This window comes from Varanus komodoensis, unplaced genomic scaffold (assembly GCF_004798865.1).
Source record: "Varanus komodoensis strain SLA01 unplaced genomic scaffold, ASM479886v1 scaffold4, whole genome shotgun sequence".
Taxonomy (NCBI): domain Eukaryota; kingdom Metazoa; phylum Chordata; class Lepidosauria; order Squamata; family Varanidae; genus Varanus; species Varanus komodoensis.
This window is the reverse complement of record NW_025335941.1, coordinates 52,984,780-53,009,445: the sequence shown is the minus strand read 5'-3', so window position 1 is coordinate 53,009,445 and position 24,666 is coordinate 52,984,780. Positions and strand designations below refer to the sequence as shown.

General features: G+C 41.7%; 1 protein-coding gene across 3 annotated transcripts; it reads left to right on the top strand.

Moving 5' to 3' along the window:
* The first annotated feature begins 3,692 nt into the window (after positions 1-3,692).
* Positions 3,693-17,948, top strand: LOC123029249 (putative inhibitor of apoptosis). Of its 3 annotated transcripts, none has more exons than XM_044441945.1 (9): positions 3,693-3,813; positions 6,684-8,604; positions 8,714-8,813; positions 10,314-10,392; positions 12,023-12,071; positions 13,008-13,250; positions 15,570-15,821; positions 16,125-16,166; positions 17,205-17,948. In XM_044441945.1, the coding sequence occupies exons 2-9, from the start codon at positions 7,743-7,745 to the stop codon at positions 17,396-17,398; spliced, it is 1,821 nt and encodes a 606-aa protein (XP_044297880.1). In that variant the 5' UTR covers positions 3,693-3,813; positions 6,684-7,742; the 3' UTR covers positions 17,399-17,948. The 3 variants fall into 3 exon arrangements, with proteins under 3 accessions (XP_044297880.1, XP_044297881.1, XP_044297879.1); XM_044441946.1 differs by lacking the exon at positions 3,693-3,813 and adding an exon at positions 3,977-4,177; XM_044441944.1 differs by lacking the exon at positions 3,693-3,813 and having other exon boundaries at positions 4,211-8,604.
* The last annotated feature ends 6,718 nt before the right edge of the window (positions 17,949-24,666 follow it).

The following is a 24,666-nucleotide window of genomic DNA, read 5'->3' as shown; positions in this document are numbered from 1 at the left end:
GAGTGCCATATTCACTCAATTGACTTGTTTTTAAACCTGCCTGTAATACCATCTAAAATGGACATTGGCTAAAATGCACATTTTTCTGTATTAATATTCTAGGACAGGCCTGTACCCCAAATTCGGGCCTGGGTATGGCTCCTAAAACTGTAGGCCTTGCTTGACTTGAATGAACTCTAGCTCCCTTGTGTATTAATCTGCAGAACCTTACTAATCGCTCCCTGGCCACACCCGAGTGCCTTCACTAAGGGAGACACCCTCTTAGCTTGATAGATAGGAAAAGGACACTCACTCACCCTACTCTCTTCCTTGCCCAGATTCCTAATCTGCCCAGCTAATACACATAATCCTGCCTTTCTGGTTGAGGAATGAGCTAATGCTTTGCTGATAGATGCTATTTCCTACCATCCTGCCCCCCTCAGCAGGAATCAGGCCCTCAGCCTGGAAGACTTGACTGGCCAGACAGGGATCCTCCTCACCTATTGTGCCTTTCCGACTCCCTGCACCTATATAAATGTGCATTGGCCCCATGTACTCGGTATCTGTCAATGATTCATGTCTCCCAAATACTTTCCTGTAGCATTGCTGCCTGCTCTGCTGTACACATGTAACCTATATAAGCTACCATTTCCCACATGTTTGTTTGGAATGTTTCAAGGAGGCTCCACTGACCCCATCCATTCCAGCTGATGGGAACCTCCCTCGCAGGGGTCCCCACATGCATGATGTGACTTGCTGCTAAAACACCTGAGAAGGCTAACTAGCTTACTTGTATTTCGTTGCAACAATAAAGTGTTACCCTGTAACACCCTGTACCCTTTTACTTACAGTGTAAGCAAAACCTCCTTGCCCTTGGCCAGGGCAATGCACAGTCATAGGACAGAACTTGTACACAGCAACTTAATGTTTTTACAAATAAAAACACAAACTGTAAGATACTGAAAGGAGGAATACAATTGTGAAACTAAGCAGGAGACGAAACTATGGGAAGAGAACAAAATTTTATTAAGAATCTGTGGTCACAGAATAAAATACTTCACCTACAATATTCATGTTATACTTAACTAGTGAGTTGTAAGTCACTCTGCTTATCAGAGAATGGCTGCTTGCCAAGCTGCATGACACAGAGGAAATAATACACTGAGTGGAATTTCCCCTTTTGTAAAAAGTTCATGTAAAGTGGAAACGCTTCTGCTGGGTTTCCCCTGGACAAAAAGTACCGAATGTCCTTGCCAACTGCATGACCTGCCCCTCAATCACAGTATGCTCAGGCTCTAATTCTATTCCACTGATGCAGGCTGTCACATAATTAATTTGCAATGAACCGAGAGTAAGATTGGGCTTGATTTTCTGTCTGATCACGTTTTCCCCACACCATTCTTACTAGGTGATAGTGAAGAACACTTGGAAGCCACCCAGCGCACTCCTGTTTCTTTTCCCATAAGATTTTGCTTTGACTGGGAACTCGCTGAAGGGAAACTTCACATTCTTTTCCTTGTAAAATTTCCTATTAGCTCACCAGGCAGTTTTATGTAACTCATTATTTTCCTGCCAAAACTTTATGATTACCAAAAATATTACCATCAATTACCAGCCACAAGTTTTTGATCTGCACCATCCAGTACAAAACAGGTTTTTTGCCCCCAGTGAACTTGATCATGGTTTCGATTCCTTGTGTGCATGTACTTGATTCCTGATGTTAAAGTATACACTGCTGTTCATGCAAGCTCTGGGAACATCACATACATAAGGTACTCCAAGCTGCCCCTCCAATCATCTCACAGCTATACAAGAGACATCAATTCACATTATGAATTCAGGCAGTGAGGTTTGCCCGTTTGTTCAGTCTGGGTATGACACTACACAGGGGTTTGCAGCGCAAAAAATAATGTAATGTTCTTGCTTAAGGACTACATTTCAGTAAGAGGGCAGTATGCTAGATTTTAGAATGATCACCATTCTATAAATAGGATGCCATTGCTCTGTTATCTGTAAAGTTCAGGCATTCCAACCATTGCTAACTGCTTTCTCAGATTCCTTAGTGGTATTCCCATATCCGCTGGTTCAGTGAAAGCATTTTCACTTAACTGCAGTTGACCTTTGTCCAAAAGAGAAGACATAAAGTGCTTCCTTAAGTGAAAATTCTTGATTTAATAGGGAAAGAAAAAAAGTATGCTGAAGTTGCATACAGTGCTACAGCTATTGAAAAGTACTCTGTTCATGCTCAAAGCAGACCCTTCCTTGTAAAATGAGAAATATAATTTTAATCTGGTTTTAATATTAATATTCTCAGTCATAGTTTATCTCATCATATTCTTTGATTAAGTATAAATAGACAATAATATGAATATACTGTAAGCTGTCCTGAGACAATTGGTTTATACAGGACGGGATAAAAATATTCTAAATAAATAAATATAAGCAGCAGCCTTTTAAACTGAGGAACTAGGAAACTGTCTTAATACTGTTTGCCTTGACTGACAGCAGTACTCCAGGGTTTCAAACGGGGTTTCCTGAAATTTGCCTCAAGACTCCTAGGCCTTTTAGCAAGCGAAGCATGGGCTTACTGGTGTAAAAGTAATCGGCAATGAAAATATTACATTAACAGCTGCATTCCCAAAGTTAAGTCTCCGGCTGGCTGGGTAATAAAAAGAGAAATGTTATAAAATATTTCAAAGCGTGAAGAAGGGAAAAGAAAAGCTAGTCACAGTACGAATCAGATACAAAAGGTTGTTTCCTTCTCCCCCTTCATGTGAAGCAGGCCAGATCGAAGTAACTGTTGGATTTTACACTTCCAAGATGTAGACTCAGCCATTGTGCATTTCCTCGCATAGCCCTCGGTGAAACATGAACACCGAAGAGCCTAATCATTCTATATATATCGACGCAAAACTAAGTCCCATTCGATGCTACGGGGCTTACTCGCAGGTAAAGGGGTACAGGATTGCACCTTCAGTCTGCTTCCCGCATCCCATTTAAGGGTGTGACCATCGCAGGCCTTGCAAATTTCTCCAGCCACCGCTCCCTTGGATTGCCATTTTTTAAAAACCGACGTCCAGACTTAAGAAAGGTTCTGGAGAGCTCTTGCAGCTTAACTCGCAGTATTCGGCGGATCCCAATAAAAAATGCTGCCCTGCTGCGGTCTGCAGAACTAACCTGGGAGTCTCTCTCGGGACCGGAGGGCGGGCGAAGCCAACCTTAAAAGAAAAAGCGGAAGAGGAGAGAGTCCTTTGTGGAAACAGAACAGCTCTCAGAAAAAGAAGATCGTTCAACCCGCGTTATCAAAACTAATGTGGGAAGGCGTAGGAAAGCAACAGCATGAACAAAAGTCCGGGGATTTTCCACTGCAAGAGTGGAACGCTGGAGCGAGGCGGACAGGAACTGGGCCCGACCGCAGACATTAAATATAATTAACTACATGCACGTATGCATTTTCAAGCGTTGGCTCGCACTTCCCCGCGCGCGCGCATGCGTGACCGCGGCGGCGCGGTTCTACTAAGGCCCTTGTGACGGGGTCGCCCAATGGCAGAGCCGCGCTCCGCGGGGGCGGGGGGGGGCGGCGGCGAGGCGGATCGCGTTGCGCATCCTCCGCCCTCGCGGGCGGTGCCAGCGGCGGCGGGGCGCAGGGCGAAGCTGGAGGGCGGCGACGACGCCGGTTCCCGTTCATGGGAGGAAGGCGGGCCCCGGCTCACTTCCCGCTCGCTCCTCCTCCTCCTCCTCCTCCTCCTCTCGCGATTGCCCAGCTTTATAAAGGAGCGAGAAGGCTGCGCTCGAGTACCGGTCCGGCTTCGGGTCAGTCTGTGAGGCGCAGCGGTAAGGAGGGCGGGCAGTGCGCGTGCGCGCAGGCTGGCGGGCGGGGGAGGGGGGCAGGGTGCGGGAGCGCGCCGGGTGGGAGGGGCTCGCCGCCGCCGCCGCCGCCCTCTCACTCGTGGGTCCTCCCCGCTGGCTCAACAAAGCGGCGCCGGGGCGCTGGCCGGCTTTGTGCGGCGTTGCGAGGAGGGCATCTGACAAAGGAGGGCGCGATTGCTTGGCTGTTTTCTGAAGAAAAGAAATTATGGAAAGGGGGAGGGAGGAGACTCCTCTTCAGAATTAGCAGGGAGGGAACAAACTAAGGCTTTTAATCATCGTCATCTAAACTGGCCTTGCTCCGAATGGGCGCCGCGGTTACGTGCAAAAGGTAAAAAGGCAGTGTGGCCTAGTAGTCAGAGCTTTTGGAAGCGACCCGGGAGATCGGGGTTCTAGTTCCCACTGCCATGAAGCGCACTGGGTGACTTTGGGCCGGTTACTCAGTCTCAGCTGAGCCTACCTCGCAGGGATGTTGTGAGGATAAAATGGAGAAAGGGAGGCCCGTATAAGCTGCTTTGCAGGTGGTTAAAGGATGGGATGTCGATGTAGTTAACAGAAGATCATGCAGTGCCTTCACTCATTTGTGGAGCCACTTCTTATTCCCACCCATGAAGAAGTATTTCTGCGGTGGAGTTGGGATGCTAGCCATCCCCTGTGATCCACTAGAGGATCCAAGCCACCCGTTGAGGACCACGTTCTCAGCTGCTTCAGAGGTGGCTATGTTTGGGCTGAAGGTGGGTCCTGCATCTAAAAAGGCTGAAGTCTTTTGGCCTGGAATATAACCGCTCTCCTTGCAGTTGCAGATTGATAGTGGCTAGCGAGTTGCTTTTCTGATAGTGGCTAGCAAGTTGCTTTTCTGAGAAGTCGCTTTTCTGAGAAGTCGCTGTCACTGATAAGCTGTCTAGGAACTTGGAGACTTTCCTGAAACACGGTTTGAGTGTGCTTTTACATTACCAGAAGGACTCTGCACAATTTCTTGTGCATGTGAGCCTTTTTTGAGGGTTTACTGTATCAATTGCTATGTAAAAATGAGCAATAATAGATTACGATGGACACAATATGAAAGTAGAGGATATTATAAACTACTATTGATGTCCCAGTTGGATCTAGAAATGAGAAGTAGGTGGTATGCAAGAGAAATCATGAACTAGGAGGCATAAAATAGTCCTGTGACTAGAATAGAGCCATATGCTTGTAGGGATTCCTGATTATCGGATGCCAGGAATATCAGAAAAGGGTGGCCAAACACTTTGTGCCATGCTTGTGAGCTTCTTTTAGAAGCTTCTTCAAAACCAGGGGAATGCAAGATCAACCTTTTTTTGGATCAGATCAACTGTCCATCTAAGATTAGAATTTTTTCAGTAGTGGTAGCTGGATATTTTTGCAGAGCTTGCAAACAGGGCATGAAAAGAACAGCAGATGGAGGGTTATTCCATTGCCATCTCTCTGGCCACTGCAGCTTTTTGTGGTCACTAGCTTTTAAACTGTAGTTTTGTACTGCGCCTACGTTTTTTTTTTGCTTTCATTTCCTCTGCATCACTTTACATTGTCTTCACCCTACATCTTAACCTTTAGAAATTTCCTGTTTCCTCACATCAGACCTTACCCCTTTGCTTTTGATGTTCCTCTGAACCCTGTTGTCATACTTTGCCTTTTTGGATGGATGCTCTTTATCATTTTGTAATTCTTTATGTTTATGTTATGCCTTTTGTATAATTCTGTAATCATACTCTACTGCTCTCTTTCATGTACAGCTGTGTTTGGAAATACATGCATCGCTTTGAGTGGCTAGCATAGTCCTACCTGTAGAATTTTATCTTAGAAGAAGAGATTATTGCTTTAGTTTTGGAAACGTTTTTGTTGCTCCAGCTAGACAGCAGGCATTAATTAACAGCTGTGTCAGTCATCTTTATTGTAAGTCTCTCTTTCAGTATGAATGTGCTGTTGTGTCCCAATGAGTGAGACTATGCCCACTTTGGGTGATTTACTCTTTTCTCTGAAGTGAATTTTCATTTGTGTTCTGAATACCCGAACCCTCTTGTAATGCTTTCTCATTTCAGTTTCACTTTTTCTTTTTCCTTATCCACTGATGCAGTTTCTTCATGCATAGGGTGGTGTGGGTCAAGGCCCATGAAAGCCCACAGTACATTTGTTCATCATAAGGGGTCACTTGTAGGGCTTTGCAGACTAATAGAGTTTTGGCCTTTATGTTTGAGGATGAGTGGGTAAACCTCTAAGATACCATAGTTTCATAGGCAATAAATAGCCATTTCAGGATGCTGAACATCTCCAGTATTTTTTGATATACTAATCTAATGACCTTTGTGTATATAATCTTTGAAATGTCAGCCACAGTAAAAGTTGGTTTCTGCTGACAACCCAAATGTATTGCTGTGTTTAAGTGGTGGGTTAATGAGTGGGAAAGGGTATGTGTGAATGAAGCTAAGATTGCTGTTCCTGTGAATGCCAGCCTACAGCAGGCATTTGAGGAGTGACTTAGCTGCCCCAAACAAGCAGTAGCTGAGGAGGGTGGCCAGCTGACTGAGAGATCTGTTCAAAAGTGAGCTCTTGTTTTAACTTCAGAATTTCTTAATCCACTGTATTTCTGTTTTTCAATACTTCAGAAATGGTATTTCCAGATTTCCAAGGAAGGGTCATTTTCATTTATGTAGAGGAATTTCAGCTCTAAAAATAAAAATTGTTTCCGCTGTGATTACACATATGCAATCAGGGTGGTGTCCATCTGGAGGTACATATAGATGGGTGTGTCTGAGTAGAAAAGCTGTCACATACACTTTTTAGATACTGATCTATATGTATATATTTTTTTCATGCAGGTGTTGGTAACCTGAAGGGCATTGTGTTGATCACACTCTATATTTACAGTTTTTCCTTGTGAAACCCATACTGCAGTATGGCTGCTTAAGCCCCTTGAAAGGGACTAGAGTCTGAAGTCTGGGACATAGTTTTGTGCATTAATACTTAAATTGTTTTTACTGTTATCTAGGGGAGCTTCTACTTAATAAACATGTTCTATTATATTTTAAATAATAAGCATAAAATGGAGTCATTCTCTACAGAGCATCATAGTGGTGTTAAATCCTTTGACAATTTAGTACTCATAAAACAACCTGGTTAAAATTATATAGCAAAACTTAAGTGACAATAAGGAGAAACACTGATCCAGTGCTGTTCAAAGCTTGTTTGTATCCACAGCAGGTTCAGTAGTAGTTGGCAGAGATCCATATCCTTGCCTTAATAGTTCAGTAACTTTGTGGATATTTTAGAGGGGCACATCTTGAATATCTTCTTGATGAGAGTTAATGAAAAGACATACTCATTGATAAGGAGCAGATGTTTTTGAATATCCTAGGGAGAATAACCTGATTTAAGTTGATTTTTCCTTAACATAAAGTCTGCTACATCTGTGTCCCACTGTTTCAGTCCTGCTTTTGAACTTAACAGGAGTTGGAAACCAATTGTCTTGATTTTAATCCTGGCCCTAAACTGTTACTTGAGCATCCTTTGATGTGAGACTTGTGAACAAGAATGCATACTTAGGATTATAACCTTAGTTTCTTCATGATAATTCCTTTATTGTAAAAGCTTCCCCTGGCCCCATTTAAAATAGGAATAGCGATGCTGTTGTTGATGAGGAAAATAAAATACTGTTCTAAAGATGAGTATGTTGTGCAAAAGATGACATACTGTTCAGGCAAAAGAACAGAACGTTCTGGATGAATACTATATTTAAATTGGGTGCATTTAAAAGAAATTGCATGTAATGTTTTACTTTCAGGTTCTTATTTTATTATGACCTGGAAGTTAATCAGACTTGCACAAAACTATCTCCCAGTCTTCAGACTCATCCCTTACTCCTATTCCATTTCATCATCATGAATATTTTGAGGTCACTCCCATCCAAGCTGAAGAACAATGGTGATGTGAATGAACTGAAGTATGACCTTTCCTGTGAGCTCTATAGGATGTCCACCTTTTCAACTTTCCCTTTGAATGTGCCAGTATCCGAGAGGAGTCTTGCCCGTGCTGGTTTCTATTACACCGGACTGAAAGACAAAGTGAAATGTTACAGTTGTGGCTTGATGTTGGATAACTGGAAAAAGGGTGACAATGCTCTAGACAAACACAGGCAACTCTGTCCTAGCTGCAGCTTTGTTCAGAGTCTGACTTCAGGGAACAATATTGGCTCATCATTTAATTCTGCCTTTTCACCGGCAGTTGCCTTTGGAGGCCTTTCTTCTTCGCATTCCCCAACACAAGTGCCATATTTGGATCAAGTTGGCTATTTCAGTGGAATTTTTTCCAGTTTTCCACAGGATCCACTTACATCCAGGGCAATAGAAGATCTGTCACATCTGAGACCTACAGTCACCAATTCTGCCATGAGCAGCGAGGAAGTCAGACTGCTCACTTTCAAGAAATGGCCCCTGACATTTCTGTCACCCTCCTCTTTGGCAAAAGCTGGTTTCTATTATATAGGGCCTGCAGACAAGGTGGCTTGTTTTGCTTGTGGCGGTCAACTTAGTAACTGGGAGCCAAAGGATAATGCTATGTCTGAGCATCGGAGGCACTTCCCAAATTGCTCTTTTGTGGAACAAGCTCGAGACCAGCCCAGATTCATGGTCTCAAATCTGAGCATGCAAACCTATGCAGCACGTGTTGGTAGCTTCAAAAATTGGCCAATGACAGTTCCAGTTCAGCCACAGCAACTTGCAGATGCTGGCTTCTATTACGTAGGTAAGAGAGCTTGTTCTTCCTGGTGAGTTGGACTCTTCAGAATTTTAAATCACCTGCTTTTCTGAATGATTGTATTTTCAAAAATTCTCTATAAATTGTTGTTGTTAAGGTCGCAATGATGATGTCAAATGTTTCTGCTGTGATGGTGGACTCAGATGCTGGGAGTCTGGAGATGATCCATGGATGGAACATGCTAAATGGTTTCCAAGGTAAATTTAAACATTCTTGTCTGGAACCAGAATACTGAGATCATCCCAATCTTGCTACCATTTTGAATTAAAAGACAAAATATGTACTGGTCTCTCGTAAAGGAATTTCTCCTGATACTAGTTTTATGGCACTCAGATTTAAATAGAACAGTTTCTTTGTTATTCATTCAGATTGAGTAGCTATTCACACTCAGCTTCAGTGGAGGTTTACAAATGTACTATTGAGGGATCCTGCTCCTCTGGGCTTGTGAAAATAGTCACAGCCTGGATCCAAGTCAATTAGTCTAGAGCTTGGTCTCTGTAATGCAATCAGTCCAGCATCAATCTTTTCAGAAAACTGATCCTAATGGTTTTTTCTGTGCCACTGAAAGCAGCTAGGAGAAGACTGTTGCCTTCCTGCCCTGCACTTCCCATAATGGTTAGCCATCTGGAGAAGACAAGCCCTTCCTTAATCAGGGCTTTTTTAAAAAAAAATAAAACACTGCTATTATTCTAGTGGCACTTTGAGTATAAAATGCATCTCACTGTCTCTGTCCACTTTTCCATCCATCCTAATATACCTATTACTATAATTTTAAAGCATTGTGTGGGAGGCTAAAGCCAGTGAACCTAGGTTCTAGACCAGGGTCCTCAGACTTTTTGAATAGGGGGCCAGTTGAAAGGTGCCAGGGATGGTTGTGGGCCGCCAAGGGGGGGGGGTGTGCAGAAAGGCAGGGGCATGCGTGCGCAGAGATCCTTTTCTCCAAGCGAGTCCAAAATGATCTCCTTGCAAGCATGCCAATGTGCGTGGCAAGCTATGGTGGGCCAGATAAATGGGCATGGTGGGCCAGATCCAGCCCGCGGGCCGTAGTTTGAGGACCCATGTTCTAGACAAACACTGCAAATGTCTGGCTGTGCTCTCCATGCCAGAATAATGTAAGTTGGTGGCCTAGGCCTACAACCCAGGAGCTGAGAATTTAAGGTTTTTTAAAAAATGTAATCTGTGGTTCTGAGTAGTCTAGCCCACAGAATGGTCTAGTGCACAGAATTGCATATGATTTAGGGGTTGATCTGGGCATACTCAGTTTAGGATGTGGCTCATACAAAGCATGATTCTTGTCTTTGATCAGAAACTCAACTGGCATTGCACTCAGCCTTTTTTTAATAAGTCGCAAACTCTTTAGAACTGCATCTGTGCCTGATGAAATTAGTACATACCCTATTTCTCTAAAATAGTTTTGTTGTGGGTTAACGATTCAGTATAAACTTTAGTTTCCTTGTACTATTCAGCATTCAATACATCATCCAGGATCAGGTTGCAGTGAAGATTTATATTTGTGGTTCATTCCAGAAAATATTTCATTGTAACTGATAACAAAATGCTCTATAAGATCCTCAAAATGGGTTTTGCTATAAAGCTATTTTACTGGGATGGGTCTTAAACTATCTGCAGACATTTAAAACAGTGTTTAGTATCTACTTTGTATATCTGAATTGAAACTTGATGTATTTATTTTCTAGGTGTGAATACCTAATTCATATAAAAGGGCAAGAGTTTGTCCGTGAAATTCAAGCAAGGTACCCCCATCTACTTGAACAGGTGTGGAAATGCTACTTTTTTATCAATGTTAGCAGTATTCCATTCTCTCTATAATGTTATAGATTTTTACATTTTCAGTCTAAGTGCTCTAGAAAAGCTCATTAAATTTTCTTCTCCCTCTCTACTGATACTTTACAAAAGTTGACCATGTGCTAGTTATTCTGAGAATGGCTACAAATTGAATTCACTGTATGTCGCTCTGGCAATGTGACATCTCCCATACCAACTGCTGTGCAGGCGGGTACTTGTTTGAACTTGGAGGCACAACCATGAAGCACAGCATGTAGAGTTGTGCAGCATCACTTGAAAAGACTCTCCAGTCGCTCTGTGTGTAGTTGGGCCTCTGAGATCTTACATGCCCCTGTCTGCTTCCCAATTTCCATCTGGTTTTCTTGTGGCAGCAGCTGGATTGCTATAGTTTGTAGGTGCCAAATTAAGTGAAAAGTCCTTGGTGCAAGGGCGAAGAGGTGAAAGAGGAAGAGAGATTAATAGAAGAAGAAGGAGAAGAAAAAAAGGGTGTGTGAAATTATCATCACCTCCACTGTTTCTCTCTTTCCTTCTTGAGAGATAGGCAAGGTCTCTTTTGCCCTGGTCACTGCTGCCTCATGGTTCCCAGAGATTCCCACCAAAGGATTGCAGCCCTCAGTGAGAAAAAGGGATGTCTGTTCCTGCTATAAATAGGGGCATTGCTGTACAGTATAACTTGATGTAATTACAAAGCCAAGGGACATGTGATCATTCAGAGATCATCTGACGCTTAGTGGACAGTGGAAACTGTATCCCTCAGGATTGCAAGGATTTCCCAAAGTGCTCTGAGTTGTATGAATAAGGGCCTGCTGAGCAGTCTACTTGATGTATATGTATGTAATTTCTTTATAAAACTGTTCTTTACTACCAAACGAACAAAAGACAGCATGTGATTTTGTCAATAACAGCTTGTTTGCTTACAAGAAAAATGAATCATGATCAAGCAGAGTAAGTAGTGGTAATCTACATCCAGGCTTGCATGCATGAATACAAATGGTTAATGGGGAACACCTCAAAACTTGCATTCGAAGAGAGTGGTGCTGTTGAAATTTTCTTTCTTGTGCATGTAACCCCTTCCCTATTATCATACTCAGTGCAACTAACATTTAAAATCACACTAAGAATCACACGTTTTTGTTCTTAAAACTGAGGCACTCTCTCTTAGCAAAGTAGATGTCATGTAGCAGCCTTAGAGATGTAGATTACCACTATTTATGGTCTTTTGGCCTACCAGCTACATTCTCAGTTGGCTTTGGGGCCAGATCTTACCATGCTACCACTCTAGCAAACAATGCTTGCAGTTGACATCAGGCTGGGGTTTACAACCCTTCTACTAGCAGAGGTCTCCAGTGAGGATATGAAGGGCCATTATTGCAGCACTTGAGGCAGAACATAGGCAGATGCTTAGAATGAAGGGTTAAGGGCGCAATCCTATGCATGTGCAGAGATAAAAAGGGCCTGCAACTCCCAGTATGCCTGAACTTGTAGTGTTTTTTTCTCTCTCCAAGCATAGAATTGTTTCTTTAGCTCAGTTGTGTTTGCACAGAGTATTGTTTCAGAAAAGCTAATGCTTTTTAAAATGTTCTTTGCTTATGTTTTGCAGCTGTTATCAACTTCAGATATACCTGTGGATGAAAATGCTGGCCCACCAAGTAAGTGGTTTGATAAGATGCATTGAAGATAATACAGATACCTGGCACTTGAATATTAAAGTGCTGCTTGTTAAATGGTGTGAAATATTTTAACATTCCCAATTAGGCTTTTTACCAAATTAATTAGAATTATCTTGTCCTTTAAAAAAAGAGAGAAAGCTAAGTATTTCTTGAAAATACATTAGATCATGGGGTGGGGATAGGGTCTGCTGGTGAAGACTATTGTAAATTACTGTAAAACATCTGACCTAGTTTGGAGGACTGTAAAAAACAAACCAAAACAAAGCCTAACTGCAAAAAAGTATTGATAATAACCATTTATAAAGGCTAATTGCATGACAGGTATCTTATCTAAGGAAATGTGTGTTTGTTTTTCTGTTAAATTTTCTTTACCACCCAATAGCTGACATAGTTTTGGAGAAGCACAAAATTTTATTTATTTGTTTGTTTATTTATTTAAAAGTTTTATATGCCGTCACCACATGCCTATAGTTTATAACTATAGAACACAGAAACATAATAAAGTATAAGAGATGAAAAAGTTAATATCAGCGTAAAATCAAAGTAAAAGTCAGCAGCGCTGCACAGATCTAAAAACAAGTCAACATTATTTTTAAAGCTGGAGAGCTAAAATGCTCATGAGAATAAGAGTGCTTTACTTGGCGCCAAAAAGACTACACTGTATGGACTAGGAAGCCTATCTGGAGAGGGTCTTTCATAACTGGGGTGCCACCACTGAGGAACCTCTCTTCTTGGTAGCCTCCCATTTCATCTCTCTTGATGAAGACTCTTAGAAAAATAAAGATTTTCTCAACTTTAGACCTGGAATCTAATGCAGTGGTTTTATCTTGTCTATTTCTATTGAAAAGTTTTTCTTAAAAATCCATACGGCTCTGATATTTCAGCAGGTAATGCTATGATTTTTTCTTTGATTAGTTATTCATTTTGAACCTGGTGACAATGCTTCAGAAGATGCAGTTATTATGAAAACCCATATAGTTGAAGCTGTTTTGGAGATGGGATTCAGCAGAAGACTAGTGAAACAGACTGTTCAGAGTAAAATACTAACAACTGGGGAAAACTACAGAAACATAAATGACCTTGTGGCTGACCTTGTTACTGCAGAAGATGAAAAGAAGGAACAGGAGAAAGACATGCAGTCAGAAGAAATGACATCGGGTATGTAAGAGCTCTAGGGTTGCAGCTTGGTGCACTGGTTGCCTCTTTTTGTGCTTATATGACAATCAATTATATTGAAAGCAAATATTTTCAAATTGTATTTGCTCAGTTTATAAAATTGGAGGGGGATAGGCCATCTATAATCAGTGCAGGAAATCCAGTGCTGATATATCCCCAACAGATGTGAATTACCTAGGATTTTTTGTTGTTGTTCATGCAGAATAATTTAGTAGGGATTCTAAGAGGAAAATAGAAGTCTATTTTAAAATAAAAATAACAAAAGCAGTTCAATTCAGAGAGAGACTTTCTTGGACCTTGAGAAAGAAATAAGAAACTCTATTGCATCTTACTACATTTCTATATTCAGTGGATTGAAGTCTCTCTCATAATACACTTTGAAAGAATTCAGCTGACTGGTTTAGGCCACAATCCTATGCATGTTTGGAGATTTTAAAAAGTACCATAACTCCCTAACATGGCTGGCCAGGGAATGTTGTTGTGCCATTAGATTGGCTTCTTCAGCCAAGAAGCCACTTTAGATCTTCTTCTGGCTGTCAAGAAAAAAAAGATCAAAATTATGGTTTGGTTGATAAAACTACTTTAAGTGTCCCAAACAGAGGGAAAAAATATCAGAAGTCTTTGAAAAAGAGTCGTTTTTGTCCATCAGAGGATATGACATCTCAGTAGCTCCAGTGGTATTAAATGTCCTCCCTCTAGTGACAGATGTGGGTTAGACAGTAATCCAAAAAGTATGTTTGCTTTTGTTTCTAAATTTACCTCTGAAATGACATACCTCAGTAGAATAAAATTGTCACCCTACATTTCTGCTTTTACTGTTTGCATGACTGTTTTATTTCATAAATGTGAGAATGGCCTCCAAGGTCAGCTTAGTTTCTGGGCAAATACATGTGGAGATGGGGGATCCTTCATGTGTTTCTTTAAATTGTCTCTGTCTGTGCACCTGTAACAAAACCATTTTTTGGGCAAGAACAGAAAACAACATAAATTAGAGTAATTGTAAATAGAATACCTTTAATCAAACTAAGGACACTTTATAATGTTGAAATGCATATTTTATTTTGAGTAGTAGAACAGGTCTCAGTTTTTGTATTTGAAGGCATAGTTTAGATGGCACTTTGAAAAGTATTCTTAGATCTTCAGCTGAAAGATTAGGACCCACCACTGGGCCATGTCTGATCAAAAGTGGATCACCAGCAATAATAATTTCAGTTATATGGTTAAAAAAGCAAAAAAAAAAAAAAAAATCCCTAAGGAATGGCCTCTACATGTATTTTTGGATTAAAGGGCAGATCATGGCTATAAAATTTTGAAAGCTACTCTTAGTGGTTCATTTTACAAGGTTTACAAAACAAATGGCATGTTTTCTGTGCTTTTTCCTTATCTTTTTACCCAAAGTCTTTGCTTATTTACACATGTTTACTTGGATTCACAGCCTTGGATATGTGCAGTGATTCTGAAATACTAAGATGATTCTTGTTAAACATTCTTCACTGAAAAAATCTTAGCTTAATGGGCAAAAATACTTGCAGAGGTAACGCTAGATGGCAGTTAACTATGACATAGAGATTCAGAAAGGACTGCAGAATTGGGTTCTCTCCCTCAAGTTCCTCGCCTTTTCTTTAAAATTCCATCACATAGATATATACGCATTTGCTTTTCTTCTACTGCTTGTCAGAGTTAAGCATTTTGTTTTTAAATGCTGTATTAGAAAGAATAGTTGACAAGATAGAGGGAGAACTTGAACTCATTGTTAAGCACAGTTGGGGTAATTAACAAGAGGATTTGGGCCTATGAACTTATCAGTTATGGTTCCAAATCATCAAACTTTCCAGTTCTCCACCGGAATAGCTGATGCACACAAGCCTTTGCAATTAAATTCCCAATTCCAGTGCTGTTTTGCTTTGTTTATGACTTTGTCAATATAAAGCCTAAAATTATTCTTGGCAGTTCTATAGTCATTTGCTTTTAAGTAGAAATGGTAAATTGATCTGGAACATTTTTATTGACACATTTGGTTGCACTGGGCAAAGGTATAAGTTCTTATTGAGCTGATGGCTTCTGTTATCCATTCTTATTAAAACTTTTCCTTTGTCCATGTTTCTCAAGGAATTTGAGGGTAAAAGACTTACAAATTTTATGAAAGTTAAAATATACGGTATTACCGTCTTACCAGCCCTAACCTTGCTTTAAGAGGATTAACTGCTAAATTTGTTAAATTCACATCTCTACATACATTTTTGCAAAAACTCAGATGGTGTTGTATAACTGTATACTAATTGTCCTTTCATTATATTTCAGATCTGTCCTTAATCAGAAAGAATCGGATGGCACTGTTTCAGCGCTTGACATGTGTGCTTCCTCTCCTGGAAAGTTTATTAGCTTCTAAAGTAATAACTGACCTTGAACACCAAGTTATTAAACAGAAAACACAGACATCTCTGCAGGCAAGAGAACTGATTGATACCATCTTGGTGAAAGGAAACACAGCTGCAAGCATATTCAGAAACTGTTTACAAGAATGCGATCCTGTTTTATACAAAGATTTATTTGGTGAGTTTGCTAAAAGAATGTGCTGGTTAAAATCTAGTTGTCACTTCCTTGGTTTTTACAGTTTACAACAGTAACAGCTTTTAGTGGGCTTCTTGCTGAAAAGCGCATAATTGTAAGCTGTAATAGTTGCTTTCTTCAGAGGAAGCCCTGTTGATTAGCACGACAGGTTATGGCTTCAGGAGGTCTAATAGTCCTTAAACTCACACAGTTATGTTTTTCTGTGATCTATAACTGTTTCAAATAGTTTATTTCTTGGGCTAACGAGTGGCTTTTGTTTTTGCTTTTTTTTTTTTTTTTTTTTAGTGGAAAACCACGTGACGTATATCCCAACAGAAGATGTTTCAGGTAAATACTTAACTCACTAATATAAACTTGGACAGCATTAGACATAATAAGGATTACTCAAAAATAACAACAGGTGTTTAAAACGTGTAAAATACTTAATGTTTTACCAACAGCATCTAAGGAACTATGCACAGTTTCCTCACTTGGCACCCTGTTGCTCTTAAAGTAGCAACATTAAGTTTGAAATGGGAATTTATGATATGTATACCCAGTCTCCCAAAAATTACAATAAGTTTGGGAGCAGGGATAATGTCTGAATGTGGGAGTGCCTTTGGGTTTACACTTTCTACCTCCTGTTACAATAAGAAAGGAATGTGAGTTTCCCCCTCCCCATTACTGCTCCAGAGATGTGTAATCTCTGTATGCAGTTGGAGTACTGCACCTTTACCTCTCTTGCAAGAATAGCATTGTGAAGGAGAAATGCAGGTGCACCTTCACAGCTTGCTTTTTTGGCTCTTAGTTCAGGATGAGAATTGACCCTTTGATCTGCTTTTGAAGAGCAATGCTTGAAAATTTTGTTAGGGCTGCATTCCTGATCTGTACCTCCCGTGCTAATACATGGATGCTAACACAGTTATCTTTCATATCTTCCACTTTTCTGGATTTTAAGATGCAATTTTTAGCTCAAAAACATTAGCGGAGTAATACAATAAAGTATGTTTAGAAATGCAAATATGAAAATAATTATATCTAAATACAGATTTCCATGTAGATTAGCACCAGTTTAAGGATTAACACATGAAATTGACATGGACACGACTGATTTGTGTATCCTTATTTTTGATTGCACTGAAATAACACCTTAAAAGCATTTGTATGCTTTTTGGCGTATTTCCCAGGGAATCCCTATTTAGGTCTGATGTCAGTATTTCTACCCTTTGAAGGGAACATCTCTTTGTATTAGTGGATGCAGGCAGAAAAGGGTATGTAGGGCATGTATAGTCATTACTCTGTTTCTCATTATTATAAAACAGAAAAGTTTATAACAGTTCAGGGAGGTATATTTCCATATGTAATACATGGATTCTTTCCCTGTAGGTCTGCCTATGGAAGAACAACTGAGACGACTACAGGAGGAAAGAACATGCAAAGTTTGTATGGACAAGGAAGTGTCCATTGTCTTCATCCCTTGTGGCCATTTAGTGGTATGTAAAGATTGTGCCCCTTCGCTCAGGAAATGCCCTATATGCAGGGGAACAATCAAAGGAACTGTGCGGACATTTCTTTCGTGAAGGAGCTAAAACATGACATTTGCTCCACTACGTTTCATTTTATTGTTAAGCATTAAGTACTCACTTAGGTCATCCTGTTTTTTAAAGTGGCTGCAAGTCCAGACAGTCCAAAGATCCCTATACTAGGGCAAGAATTCCAAGGGCATTCCTTTGGGGTCAATCATTGTGCTTCAGGCAGTCATGCAAATTGCTAGCCCAGACAGGCCAGTCCTGTTCGAACTAGCCTCCTAGTGCCTTGGAACAAAATGTTCTGACTTTAAGATTGACCTGACATAGGTTGTTACAGTTAATGATTATATGAACCATTTGGAAAGTTCTGTGAAGAAACTACCTTCCAGTATAGCTCTCGATCCAAAATGCCTTTTTTATATGGAAAGCCTTATTATAAATAGCTGGAGCATCTGTGCAGGAATGCTTTTGTGCTTCCTTTCATATTGTTTGTAGAACAAACTAGGCAGCTACAAGGGTTGCACATTATTTCTTGTTAGTATGTTTTTGTATGGTACATAATATGTGGATGTAATATTAAAGATATGTCTTTGTGCATAAACTTACTGGTGATAATTAATTTTCAAACTTGCTACATTACAGTGACTAATCAGAACATGCCCTTTTTGAAATTCATACTTCCCAGTCTTTTAACCCACACACACTTTCTTGGGGTGGGGAGAAAATAGCTCCTTAAAGCAGCTTGAATATTTGAGAACAAATGCCTGCTTGTTTCAAAAACCTACTCCATGCATTTCATAATAAGATGCAGCCCACGAACACTTATGTTTAAGCAATTTGGTTTCTGCAGTTCTCCCAGGCTTGCTTTGCCTTTATTTTTTGGGTATTACTGGAGGCTTACTTCATTCACTTGAAAGAGCAGGACTTTACATCTGTACCCTAAGCATGCCTGATTGGAAAAGGGTTTCCTAGAATATCAAAATGGCCAGTTGGGTAGTTAGCATTTATGTTTGGACTACAGGCCTGCCCTGTTTGGATTTTTCTCATGCTACATTGGAGCACTCACTTTCTTTCAATCTGGCTTGCCTCACTGGGCATGAGTGAAAAGAGGAATTCCACATATGCTCTCCTGAGTTCATCAGAGGATACAAGTACAATCTGTAATTATCCATGTGCTATACCAGCACAGGCATAGATATTGGTACTGTTTATGCAAAGGTTTTGCCGAAACAGTGAACAGGCCTCCTAGGAGCAATCTGTGTGGACCTTGGGAACATCTACAGCAGTTGCTGTCACCAGGAAAAAGTTGCTACAACTCCCAGGACTTCTTACCTTTTCTCCACTTCCAACCACTTTTCAAACCAGAGCTGTCATCCTGGCAGATTGTGGGAAGGGCAAACGCATGAATCTACATACATGTCCTGATCAAGTGCGAAGTTGTATGAGACAATGATGATCCACCAGTCTGATGTGCCTTTGGTGCAAATGTTAAGGACGGAAGTATAACTTCAAAAGTTTGATAATCTGCTACATAAGCAGTTCTGTCACTCATGCAGCAAGCAGTAGTAGTGGGAAAGCAATAAAGATTTTCTTCACTGATAAAAAGAACATCTTCTCTGTTCTCTATTACTCAGAGTAGTTTTCTGCTTCAAAATAGTAATCTAAGTTTAGTTTGATATGTTACCCATCAGGATATCCTGTCTTTTTACCATAAAGGCAAACCAACTAGGGTTCCTCAGCCTTCCATCCAGGCTCTGACTCAAGCTTTAACAAGATGCCACATGATACACCTACAGACTTCTACCTTTCCTAAAATAGCAAGTTTGAATGTAATCAGGTGGTAGCAATATATACTTAGGTTTAGCCCTGTGCAGCCACAAGCCTGGCTGTTTTGGGAAGACTCAGCTTACAGTGTAATCTTATGCAGAACTGGCTCCTGTTAAGTTCAGTGGGTTTCCCAGTTAAGTTGTGTATGTTTACTTTCCTCAGCCTAGTGCCTTCCAGAGATTTCGGACCTCAGCTCCCTCCCATCAGCCTCAGCCCCCATGGCTAGCAGTCAGAAATGGTTGTTGTCTGGAACAACTTGGGGCCCACCAGGTTTGGGAAGGCAAATGCATGGGATTCCAGGCAAGGAAACAAATGCAACACTAAGACCAGAAGGACTTAAAATGCTTGTAAAGGATGACCTACAGAGGTTGCTGGTGTGGGCCAAAAGTAAAAGAGCACAGACTGGCTGTTCAATTTGTTGAAGCTTTGAAAACAATAAACAAGGCCAAATCTGCATTCAAAATGTGTTGGTATGAGTGCAGCAACACTTTTCTGTCCAGGATCGCCAGTGACTGGTGCACATAGGCAGGCTGTCTCTGTCACTGGAATAACCATTTTAGCCTTTCCAACCCTCAGCCATATACTTTCCACTATTCTCAGAGAGCAAGTAATTCTAGACTTGTCCAGACATATCTAGATGCATTTATATCAACATCTTTTAATTGCTATTATATCCGGCTGAAGCAGAGGGAAAGAATGGGCAGCATGGCTTATACCGCTGGCCCAGCTGAACAACCACCTAGATCAGGCTGTGACTCCCCCATGTATCAGTAGTCGTGCCATATGGCTGCAGAGAAAGAGGCAGTAGCACATTCCCACCCTAATGGCTTAGTTGGTAAATCCAGTTGGCATTGAGCATGTAGGTGCAATTCCACAAGGTTGCAACAGAGGGAGAAGTGGGATTGTTGGATCTGCTCAATGGCTCTGCCAGGCAACTTCCTCAGCCTTCGCGTGCTGGTTGGGGACGGAAGTTCACTTCATCTGTAGGAAGCCAGGTTGGGGGAGGCTGGCTTAAAAAAAACAAATTAGCAAAATTGAAACATTTGGAAGTTCATCTTAAGGACTTCTCGATAACTCAGGTGGAGTGCATGTCCAGCCATGAAGTGGACATCAAGGTGGTGCTTGTGCTGCCACAATCTGTTGATGAGCCTGGTTTTTCAGATACTTTCTGTGCCTTTGGTAATTGTACTTCCTCAGGAATAGGAAGAGGTCATCTGTTTCTATGAAAGGTTCCATATGCGGTCTCAGTCTTCACTCCTTTCCCTTGTACAGCTGTTTCTGCCATGTTGTCTCTCCACTGAGAACAGTACAAAGCACTAAATACAGCCACGTCCAGTGCCATCTAGTGACTGCACACAAAAGGGCATTGCTTTTTTGGCTGCTCAAAATAAAAGTACAGACGTATACTTCTTGGTCACGCTACTCTGAGTCGTGGGTTGAATGCTGGGCATTTTGGCATGGAATGGCTTGGTGGGCAGAAAAGGCACCTCCTATATTTTTCAAAAGGGAGGGGGGGGTGTGTGTGCATGCGCACGCATGCACCATACCCAGTCACAAAAGTTTGGCTGATTTGAGCATAAAGCAAATTCTCCCTTAGGAAACCTTATTTTATAGGAACTAGAACAAAGTGCATCTCCTTCAAAATCATATAGACAAGGTGCCAGAGCTTTGAAAACTCTTGGCTTTGTTTGAGCAACTGATACAGAAATAGACATGATCATAAGCAGAACTGAGCTTCCTCTGGTCCTGTTGCAGCAATGTTTTGAGAAGACAAAGGGCAAAGATAAACACCAGCTTCCTATGAGGTTTTCGGAATGTTTATGTTAAGTGGGAGGAAAGCATGCCATTAGGAAACATTCAAAATACATTCTCACATCCTAGTCAGTGACTGTATTTTTGGAGGGTTTTAATTTATGTGATTAATCCAAGAAGGGAGAAGCTGTCACTCTTATATGGCAAGTTTCATGTACAGAAAGCAAGTTCCCAGGTTAAGTCGCCAGATAAGAAGGAAAATACTCCTACCTGAAATCCTAAAGATGACCAGTTAGTACAATAATGACCTGCTGTAAGATCTGGGCACGGGTAACAGGTGTGGAGAGGCAGAATGCTGGGACCAGGGCACTGGGGCTAGGTGGGGTTTGGAGACAAGAATGGACGACAGTCCAAGGTCCGTGCCGGGTGGAATCACACAGTCCAACATTACACAGTCCACAAAAACAGTCCAGGAGGCAAGCACTGGGAGGGCAATCACATACAGAAGTAGGTGAGACCAGGGCAGAAGGGCTCAGGTACTGGGGCAGTAGGGCCAACTGGAAATGGACAGGCACAAGAGCAGGAAGGAGCAAGTGGGAACGCACAGGAGCGAGGCACAACGCATGATGATGCAACAGCCAGAGCAGAAGAGAGTCACAGAGGCCGCTTGCATTACTGGGGCAAGGAGCTACACTGCAGAGAGACCTTTTATGTTGGTTTCCTGGCCTCCAGCTACACTGCATAATTGCCTCTCAGCTGTTCCCTGTAAGCACCTACAGAGGTGTTCAAGTTCTGCAGGTACCTGCAAGGTTACCCAGACCCTGGTCCTGACACTTATGGCAGAGCTGACACTTGGCAGATGATGTTGGACTCCAACTCCCATATTCCCCAGCCAGCATGGCCAGTAGTGCTGGAATCCATCAGTTCCACAGGTTTGCTACTCTTGAGCAAATTGGATTCATGGTCTGACATGGCATACAGAAGCAGCATATCTTCCCAACACTTCCCAAACTTTTGTGTTTTCTGAATTAGAAATGGAATCATTCTTACACACTTCTGCAGGACAGCCACCAATGTGCACAAATTTAAAAGGGGCAGCTTAGATTCAAGAGGGATAAGGGGCTACTAGTCCTGATGGCCACATGCTTCTTCCAGTATCAGAGGCACTAAGCCTATGTGTGCTAATTGCTGGGGAACATGCACAATAGGGTCAATGGGCAAAATGCCCTGTTTTCACAGGGTCACCGCTGCACAAACTGACTAGGTGGATCTTCTAGTCTAAACTGGCATGGCTCTTCTTAAGTTATGCCTAGAAAGAGCTGGTCTGGGACAGCAAAATGCAGAAGGATTACATTCAGTGCATGGATGTTGCAGAATGATCCTCCTGGCCCCAAAGCCAACGGTAAGGTGATCTCCGCAACAGATTGCTCATTGCAAGTCTGCTTGAATTCCTGCACGGTGTTGGTCCCCTTTCCATCAGGAAAAAAGGCAGCCTCACACTGGTGCCCAAGAATAAACAACACTAGGTGTACTTAATATGCCCAAGGGATTACACACTCCAGTCTTTGTCAGGAGCAAAAAAGGATTTTGCACTGCCTTTGCTGCAATGAAAAATGTGGCAAATATTAACGTAGGTTGCAATCTTAAGTGCCATTGAGCTTAATGGAATTTACCTTCAAGTAGAGGTGCATAGGATCACACGGTATGGCTGCACCCCTGTACCAACGTATAGCAAGTGCTCTGCACTGGGCATCTGCTTTATCTCCTTTAACTGATTTCTTTTCATGGTTTATTAGTGTGCCTCAGTGCAAAGTGTGAATTCCTGATGGCATCTAACTTTACCAGTGGCAGCAGGTGTGGGTCTTTTGTCTTTATGTCATTCTTGTGCAAGAAACCACAGCAACATTATGTATTTCCTCACCCCCTCCCGACCCTGTATCAGTATTTGGGAAGTAATGCAATTGCAATATCTTATTTATTCAGAAGATACAGATGGTCCTAACGCTGTTAATTGGAAGCTCTCCCTGAACTCCAGAGCATTTCTCTCTTTGAGGAATTAAATGTGTAGAAAAAGAACCAAAAGGGTTCTTGACTTAGCTCTCTATCAGATTTGGTCAGGTGACATAGGTCTGGCCAGGCATTTATCCACCAGTTGATGGCCACTGGTAGATCATGATTTACCTACCACTGGCCTTCAACTGGTGGAAAAATCATGACCTGACAGAAGGTGTCCCATATTCATTGCAAATTCGCAGTAAGTATGGCTCATAAGCTCATGTTCTGCCCCTGCCCTTTGCAGCACATCTGCAGCACAGGAATGCTTGCAAAGGGCTGTATCTCAGTGGTCAAGCAATGCTTTGCATGCAGAGAGGCCCTGCTCTTTCTCCAGGCAGGGCGAGGTAAGACTCCTGCCTGAACCTGAGCAGCCACAGCCACCACAGTTCTGTCTTGACATTAGTTAGCCTGTCACTTGGTAGCCAGTTGGTCATTCTCTCCTACAGTCTTCTGAGCTGCTCTCCACATAGTAAGATGGGGCAGATAACGCTGACAGGAAATGAAACTTGTCCTTATCCCAGGATATGCCCCAGTGCTCTCTGGGGCAAAAAATCCCAGCTTTAAATACAGATCAGTAAAGGTCCCTGAAGGAAGAGTGTTTTCAGGAGCAGTTGAAAGCAACACAGTGTTGGCCTCTGCATGATCTCCAAGGCCTGGACTCCCAAACCAATGATGCTGCTACACTCAAGGCTTTCTCCAGGTGGACTCCATATGGAACATGTCCAGGATGGCTTCAGGATGCTGGCAGGCTGGTAAGGGAAGAAGTGCCTCTCAAAAGAGCCTTAAACATTTAGACTACAAGCTGCCATTTTCATTACCTGTGTATATTTTTGTGAGGAAAGGTGATGGGAGAAATGTGTGTGTGTGTGTGTGTGTACATATTGCATGGACCTCCCTCCCTCCCTCCCTCCCTCCCTCCCTCACCTACACCCCAAACTCAGCAACTAAATATGATATACTGGTTATTGCAAAAATTTGGCTATTGCAAAACCAGAATGCAAAACAAAACAAAAAGTCTGTATGTTTATTGAATAAGGTTCTTAGTTTACAAGCTAGCAAATTGGAGCAAAAAAAAAAAAAAGAGTACATGAAATACAGTTAAAACCAATTAAAATAGTTTTCATTTGTACTTTCAGATGAAAACACAAGCCCCAATCTTCTTGCTAATGAACAGGCAGCCATATTAAAAGGAATCACACTTGCATATTATGAGTCGTAATCTTGGGAGCAGGGTGAGGAAAGCAGTAGGTTTTCAAAACCTCTGAGAAGACAAATTCCACTTTAACTGCCATGGCTTCCCACCCAAAATTTAAGGGACTGCAGTATGCCAGGAATGCTGAAATACTCTACCTCCTCTCTCCAATTAAAGAACTGCAATTAGAAATATTCCCCAGAGAAAGGGGATGACAGTTAAACGAAGTTAAATTTGTCAGCGATGGAGGTTCTAAGGCAGAATCCTAGGCAGGGCTGGCTGGTGTTTGCTGAAGGAACAGGCCTTTTAAAATAAGCTAAACATGCATAGGATTGCACCCTTAGTAACTAATGTGTTCTGAGTTTTCTCCAAAGAGAGAGTTTGCCGACTATCACAACCTCACCCCAAAGAATCGCCCAATCTGATAGGGCCCTGTATAGTCGAAATGCTCCATATTCTTACTGATCTTCTACCCCAACTCTGCAGGTGGATC